Source organism: Chiloscyllium punctatum, chromosome 4, assembly GCF_047496795.1.
Source record: "Chiloscyllium punctatum isolate Juve2018m chromosome 4, sChiPun1.3, whole genome shotgun sequence".
Classification (NCBI taxonomy): Eukaryota; Metazoa; Chordata; class Chondrichthyes; order Orectolobiformes; family Hemiscylliidae; genus Chiloscyllium; species Chiloscyllium punctatum.
In genome coordinates, this window is record NC_092742.1 from 75,863,702 (window position 1) to 75,871,719 (window position 8,018).

An 8,018-nucleotide genomic window follows, 5' to 3' on the forward strand; every position below is an offset into this window, starting at 1 on the left:
ATAGCTTCTCAGAAATGCTGATAGGTGTGAGTGGGAAGTATATCCCTAGTGGTGGGGTCTGTTTGTAGGTGGCGGAGGTGGTGGATGTTGATGCGATGTATACAGAGTTTTGTAGGGTGGAAGGTGTGGGGGGGGGGGGTGCGTGTTCTGTCCTTCCTGCGTTGGGAGGAGTGGGATTCAAGGACTGAGGTGTGGAAAATAAGGAGATGCGCTGGAGGGCATCATTGACCATATGAGAGGGGAAATTATGGTCTTGGAAGAAAGAGGCCATCTGGGATTTTCTATGGTGGAATTGGTCGTCCTGGGAACAGATGCAGCAGACGAATTGGGAATAAGGGGTTTTTACAGGAGGCAGAATAGGAGGAGGTGGAGCCCAAGTAGCTGTGGGAGTCTCTGGGTTTATAGTAAATGTCAGTGGTTAGTCGGTCGCCGCAGATGGCGATGGAGAGGCCCAGGAAGAGGAGGGGGATGTCTGAAATGGTCCAGATGAATTTGAGGTCTGGGTGAAAGGTGTTAGTGAAGTTGATGAACTGTTCAGACTCCTCATGGGAGCATGCGGGTGCCCATTGGTTTGGAGGAAGTGGGAGGATTAGCAGGAAAAGTTACGGGTGAGGACCAGTTTGACCAGGTGGATTAGGGTATTGATGGAAGGGTACTGGTTGGAATGGTGTGAAAGGAAGAAACTGAGGGGTTGGAGGCATTCATGGTGGTGGATAGATGTGTACAGGGACTGAGTGTCCATGGTGAAGATGAGGTGTAGGGAGCCGGGGAAATGAAAGTCTTGGAGGAGGTGAAGGGAGTGGATGGTGTCCCAAATGGAGGTGAGGAGTTCCTGCACTACAGGGACAGAACGGTGTCAAGGCATGCAGAGCTGAGTTCTGTGGGACGGAAGCAGGCTCAGACAATGGGTCAACCAGGGAAGTCAGGTTTGTGAATCTTCGGTAGGAGGTAGAATTGGGCAGTGGTTGGACTATGAGGTTGGAGGCTGTGAATGGGAGGTCCCCAGAGGTGATTAGGTTGTGGATGGTCTAGGAGATGAGGATTTGGCGATAGGTGGTGACTGGGCAGTCGGAGGAGGTGTCTGCGAGGTGGCACCTGACTTCAGCAGTGTAGAGGTCAGTGCGCCAAACTACCATTGCGACCCCCCACCGCCCGCTGGTTTAATGGTAATCTTGGGGTTGGAGGGGAGGGCTGCACGTTGTGAGGGCAGAAGGTTGGAGCGGGTGATGGGGGTGGACAGGTTGAGGCAGTCTGTGTCACGGCAGCAGTTAGAAATGAAGGTTCAAGGGCGGGTAACAGGCCAGCACAAGGAGTCCAGGGATGTGTTGGAGGTGGGAGAAAGGGTCTGCCGTGGATGGGTGGGAATCTTGATCAAAAAAAGTGAATGTGGCAGTGGAAGAAATGTTCAATGTGCTTGTCAAACTCATTAATCCAAGAGTGTAGAGGGATTGTAGAGTGTGGAAGCCTTTGCTGAGAACTGAACATTCATCCTCAGTAAGGGGGAGGTCAGAGAGAATAATAAAAACACAGCAGGGCTGGGAGCCAGGACCTGGGGTGGAGCTGGAACTGGGAGTGGAGGTGGAGATTGCCATTGGTGTGGGTGTGGTATGGGTTCAGGAGTGATGTCTTCAATGGAAGTGATGCTCATCATGGGGGCGGAAATGGCTGTGGCGGCTATTTCTCAGTCCATTCACATCCATGTTAACTGGGCAATGAAGTAAAGGGGGTTTGACGCTGAAATCTTTACCCAGTATCAACTCTTGAGTGCTGTAATATTCCCTGAAGCAACAAATGCTGCTGTTGTTTTGCTATTAAGATGGATTCTAATTCAACCCAGACTAATTAGGTAGTGGTCTCTTCCACAGGAATCTTGAGTAAGATGAGTTTGGGGAGTTTTAATGCTGTACTCAATAGGTATAGTCTTGGAGCATAAAATTGGCCACAATTTTTCATATTTGTACTCTATTACTCTTTGCTCAGTGACATTAGGGAAAAGTACAGTTCAAGGTTGTGACAAGGAGGATTTTATGTGTAGGGAACTCATAATCCAGGGAAAATAGCCCTAGCCTATTCAGTTCTCCCTATATATAGCTCAAACCCTCCAACCTTGATAACATCCTTCTAAATCTTTTCTGAGCCCTTTTAAGTTTCGCAGCATTTTTTTCTAAAGCAGGAAGACCAGAATTGAATGCAATATTCTAAAAGTGGCCTCACCAATGTCCTGTACAGCCACAGTGTGACCTCCCAGCTCCTATACGCAATGCAAAAACAAAAATTGCTGGAAAGGCTCAGCAGGTCTTTCAGCATCTGTAAAGAGAAATCAAAATTAACATTTATGGTCTGTTTACCCTTCCCCAGAACAGCTGAGGCAGGGTCACTGGACCTAAAATGTTAACTTTGATTTCTCTTCACAGATGCTGCCAAGCTCGCTGAGTTTTTTCCAACAACTTCTGTTTTTGTTTCTGATTTACAGCATCCGCTGTTCTTTCAGTTCCTATGCTCAATGTACTGACCCATAAAGGCAAACTCCTCCTCCACTACTGTCTACCTGCGATTCCACTTTCAAGGAACTGTGAACCTCTACCCGAAGGTCTCTTTGGCAACATACCCCAGGACCTTAGTGTTAGTATATAAATTTTGCCCTCATTTGTTTTAACCAAAATGCAGCACCTCACATTTATCTAAATTTAAACTCCATCTGCCACTCCTTGGCCCATCTGAACAAGGTCCCATTGTACTCTCTGGTAACCTTTTTTCTCTGTCCACTACAGCACCAATTTTGGTGTTAACTGCAAACTGACTAACAATATCTCCTAAATTCACATCCAAATAATTAATGTTAATCACAAAAAGCCGTGGAACCAGCACCGATTCTTGCAGTGCACCGTTGGTCACAGGGCTCTAGTCCAGAAAGCAACCCTCCACCACCACCCTATGTCTCCTACCTTCGAGCCAATTTTGTATCCAAATAGCTAGCTCATTTTAAGTTATTACTGAAACTTAAGAAGGAAATGTGTCCAATGAGCTCCCAGAGGGTAAATTAGTATTTTAAATGTGCTAATAATGTTTACCTCTCAGTTAACCTGCTTTGCAGGTTTGTTCCCTGTCCTTGCTAAACCTGGTAGCTACAGGAGATGAGGACATTCTTGGGAGACGACAAATATCTCCCAGCAAGTTAAGACTAGGAGTGCCTCATCCCGATTTTCTTTTTTTTAATCTTTTTTTTCTCTTTCTTCTTCTCAGCCATGTTTTCCTCCTATCAGATTGTGTCCTTGCCCCCTTGTCTGGTATTGGGACGTCCTGGATATTCTCGGCATGAATGGATGGTGTTCCTTTCAGACTGTATAGAAAGCCTGTTGAATTTAGAAGGAGAACACTTTTGAGTTAAAACCCAGATTTCCAGGTTTTCCAAGTGTTATAGCATTCCTCAAATCCCTGTTCCCAGCATGCCAATACATAGAATCAAAATTAAAAGAAAATGGCTTTCTCAACATTTATCTTCCATTTTGGTGAAAATATTGAATGTAACTGTTATGAGTTTTAGATGTGGTTCTTGGCTGAAGTTGTCAGGATTTGGAGATGCCGGTGTTGGGCACATACACTTTGTCACACTCACAACCCCCAACCCAGACAGACACACACACACAGACAAAGACCCACATGCACACATATATTTTGTGGGGTGAATTTGTACTTACAGGGTTACGTTGTACTTTGTTCAAAAACTGCATGCATTCATGTAGAACTCCGTTATCTCACTTTTTAGATTAGAATCGATCTAAACATCATGGCATAGACAGAGAACACAGGGGTCTAATACCTTCAACATATTGTCTAGCTATCACCATTGTTAACAGCTAACCTGAGAATGCAACGCTTTTAAAAAAAAAAGGTTTTGTGATTTACACATGAAAGAAGTGAAACTATCTTGGTATTCAAACAGATGCCGCACTTAACAGACAATCAATTTTTCAATGTATAATTTCAGTTACATCATACTGTAAATTTTTGCTATAAATTCTGTGTGTTAAGATTGAGTCCTCCACTATCAGCTGATGAAGAAGCGACGCTCAGAAACCTAGTGTGCTTCCAATTAAACATGTTGGAGTGTAACCTGGTGTTGTGTGATTTTTAACTTTGGCTGAAGCTGTCATGCTTTTTAATGGATGGTAGGTGGTTGTACACAAGGAAATGCAAAACAGAGACTTGTTTTTACTGGACTCGCTAGAATGCACCTCGTCAGCTTAAGTAAGCTGTCCACCTTCTTGGGATTCAAACCACTGAGAAGGGGATATCCTTGTTTTTTGGAAAAGTCAGTGTTGTTTTAGCAGTTACATGTGTCAGTAAAACAGGGTCCTTCTGCTTTCATAATTAGCTTAGTTGTCATCACCAGTTTTTGGAGTGCAATCATTCGTTAACTTAGAAAGGTAGAAACAATTAAAAAACACTGCTGAATATGACACCATGCTTCCAATATGATAAAGTTAAAAATCACACAACAGCAGTTTATAGTCCCACCGTTTTATTTGTATTCCAAATAAGCCTGTTGGATGATAACCTGGTGTTGTGATTTTTAACTTTGTCCACTCCCCTGTCCATCACCAGCTCCTCCAAATTCAGTATGATAGGCCATTTAAAAATAGCTAATTGTACCTGACTAGTAAATAGTTGAGCTGCATCTTCTGCATTATGATATTTTTTTTTGCTTTTCATTCAACATTTCACCTTAGGCTGGAGCATCTAATTTAACATTTCATTCAATAATTGCTTTGTGTTTCTTTTCAGACTTAAAGTGCATAAGTAAATCCGAAGAAAATCTTCTCACTCCGTGCAATAAAGATATCCATCGAATGTCTTGGAATGGTGCCAGTCCCACTGGGTCCCAAGTAATTTGTAGCCATCCTGATGTGGGAGCTCCATTAGAGTGTTACCTAAATTCCAGAACTTCTCAATCAGAACCTGCGCTAGTCATTGGGAAACCACCCACCATACCAGGAGATTTCCGGAACCAGTGCGCAGTTCACAGAAGTGACAGCCGAGAGAGCAGAACTTCTGAAAGTGAAGTTGCAAACATTGTGACTGGAGAAACGGTATTGAAAATTGAAAGGGCATTTTCTGAATCTGGAAGTGACCTAGGTTCATTTGCTGGAGACCATAAACCTTCCACTGTGAAAAACCTGTGTAACCATGACTTGCTTCTCCAACAGACTGAAAATGTGGCTGCCCCTCAGAAGCCTGATAGTACATATGAAGATGCATCAGATTCAAAATGTTCATGTCCTGAATTGCCAGCCAAACCTGTTTCTGAAATAAAACTTCAAAATCTCAAAATAGATTCCAGCTCAACTGATATGAACATGACATTTAGCACGAGCAGTAATCTAAACTGCATTAATATTTTAGATCAGCAAGACATGTGTGAAACTGCAGTCCTAAAAGAGAATAGCACGTGTTTTCCTTCTCTAGATGATCACAGTAGTCTAAACAAAACCCAACCACTATTTAAATCTGTTGCAGTATTTTCATTTACAGGACAGTCATCTCCTGATAAGATGCCTTTGAATCATGAAGTGTTGAAAGAACAAGTTGAAAATGGTATTTCTGCAGAAAACTTAACTGTGCCACATTCTACAGACGCATTAGTTAATAGTAATCATCCCTCTGATTTGCACCAGTCTTTGCGCTTGCCTAACGAATTAGAACCTACTTTGACTAAAAGTGGTAGCAATTTACTGTCTACAGATGGAACTCCAGCTTTGGAATTCCCTTCAAAGAGGCTTACTTTGGATGCCCCTTTGAAGAAAGTTTCAGAACAAGTTCTGAAGACCTCTGAATGTGGTCATCGCAAAGTGATTGAACATATTCAGTGGTTCAATAGTCTTTCATTAAATGACCAGACTCCAAAATACAAAACTGTTCAACCACCTTTATCATTCAAACGTACTCCTGTTCGACACTCTATTAGGAGGATGAATTCATTATTGTATGGAAATGACAAATCAATAGTGACTAGGACTCGATCATGTAAAACCGCAGTTGGCTCTCCATTAGTTAAATCAGCAAGTCATGAAAGTGTTCTGCTGTTTAATTCAAATTCATCTTCATTTGTGCAAAATGCAAATGTTAAGCAAAGTAAACAAAGTGATGTGTGTCAAAATACTTTGTCTGTTGAAGGATTTTGCAAAACCAAAGCAGCAAGACAAACACAATGTTCTGTAGTTTTTAAACAAGATCGCTTAGCTAGTCAGCAGAAGAATTCTTTTGATCGGAGTATTAACCAGTCAGTTTTTGGAGATTTGACTAATGGAAACATGTCAAGAATGCATCAAGTTGAAGGTGTACTGCCAAAGCGTAGTGTAGTTATTGAGAATATGTCTTGTGTAACTCCAGAGAAATCTATCTGTAATTCCATGTTGCATAAAGTTTCAGAAAAGGAAAGACATCGTTACAGAGGTTCACCAAAGTGTCCAATATCATCAGGAAAACTCTCAACCAAACCTATCGACCTATAAATATGTTATCATTAATCTGCTTTCATTCCACATTGCTGCTGTTTTGATGCATCCAATTGCACAAGTTGAGCTCTTAAAGTTGGCTTCAACTTTGATATTCAGGTTATAATTACTTGAAATGCTGGAATTTGATTTTTAAAAATTAAGTAACTATTCTCAAACGCATAAGAACAATTTTTGTAGCTATGCATTTTTATTAGTATGTATTTGTGTGCTTTGCCATAGTGTAGATCAACTGTGTAGAAAGCTGTGTCCTGCTCTTTGCTTTGAGTGGTATTAAGTAATTTTTGTTTCAGTTCACTGCTGAGTAAGTCCATTGTGTTCATTATCATTAAACTGAGTGAAGAATTGAAGATGGAAGAATTGAACTTCTGTTTGACATTTAAATGTAAAGATTTTAAAATCATCGATGTAAAATTTCACCTGCTTCCCATTAGTATCAGTGTTTAGAGTAGGTTGACTATGCAGGCTAATTTTATTGTGTTGATTCTATTTAACAAGATTTCTCACTGTACATTGGAAATCACATCCTCTATCAGAAATTCCCATTAAGCACCTTTAGTTGTTTTACGGTTTTATACAGTATGTTGTACTGTAGTTTTATATTTTAAAATTAACAGGAATGTTTTAGCTGTACTCTCTCTACTTTTATTATGAAATATAGATGTAAATTGTCTATCTCAGCTTTTTACAGCAATCCTGCTGAATTTGACTTAATATTGCAGCTTTTCCAATGAAATCATTGTCAGTTGATCTGAGCATAAACATAAACTGTAAGAAATTGTTCACAATACTCATGTCTATGTTTACAGCATTTAACTCAAGTGAGCAGAATTGAAATTAAAAAATTCTTCTATTTGTAGTGCACTAGTTTTAAAAACATTGCTCTTGACTTAAGCACAGTTTTGCAGTACAATCAAGTGGAATGATGGAAGAAACAGATCAAAAGCTCACTGAAACTTCGAGTAAGATTAAACCGAAAAGGGTGTAACTGTCAGAAGAATGGAAATCAGGTTGGAACCTCCCAAATGAATCAATAATTGAGATTTATCAATTTGTAACAATTTGTATACGGTTTAACGAAACGCAGTAATTTACAGACTCTGGTTTTATTTCTCATTTGAATCATGGACTTGCCTGATGTTCTCCTCTGCTATGTTGTGAGTTTTGTCTTGCTCCTTTTTGTAGTGATTCCAGTGCCTCAGTTGTCTTAATGTGATATTATTTCTATTTGATGTAATTAAATTAATCCTGGCACCTTACAGAGATTATGATTTGTATATACTATCACTTTGGGTCATTCCAAACCAGTTTGATCTGACCTTGAAGTTGCACCTCTTTAAACCATCATGAGCAATTTCAGGCAGATGCAGTTTTCATTTTTTTTTTAAAAGAAGAAGCTCATTCAGAACTTAGAATGGTGTCAGGTTGATAATACAAGTGTGAACCACGCTTAATGTAGAATTTTTCAGAGGGGAAATGGGGGAGAAAAAAAGACAATGTAAA

At 40.6% G+C, this 8,018-nt stretch overlaps 1 protein-coding gene across 3 annotated transcripts in view; it reads left to right on the top strand.

The window, feature by feature from the left end:
• Window positions 1–7,774, top strand: part of LOC140476441 (rho GTPase-activating protein 11A-like) — a 53,876-nt gene extending 46,102 nt beyond the window's left edge. For all 3 annotated transcript variants that reach the window (XM_072569053.1, XM_072569054.1, XM_072569055.1), the window contains one exon: window positions 4,786–7,774. In XM_072569053.1, the coding sequence (XP_072425154.1) occupies window positions 4,786–6,512 (1,727 nt within the window). In that variant the 3' untranslated portion in view covers window positions 6,513–7,774. The remainder of the gene's footprint in view (window positions 1–4,785) is intronic.
• The last annotated feature ends 244 nt before the right edge of the window (window positions 7,775–8,018 follow it).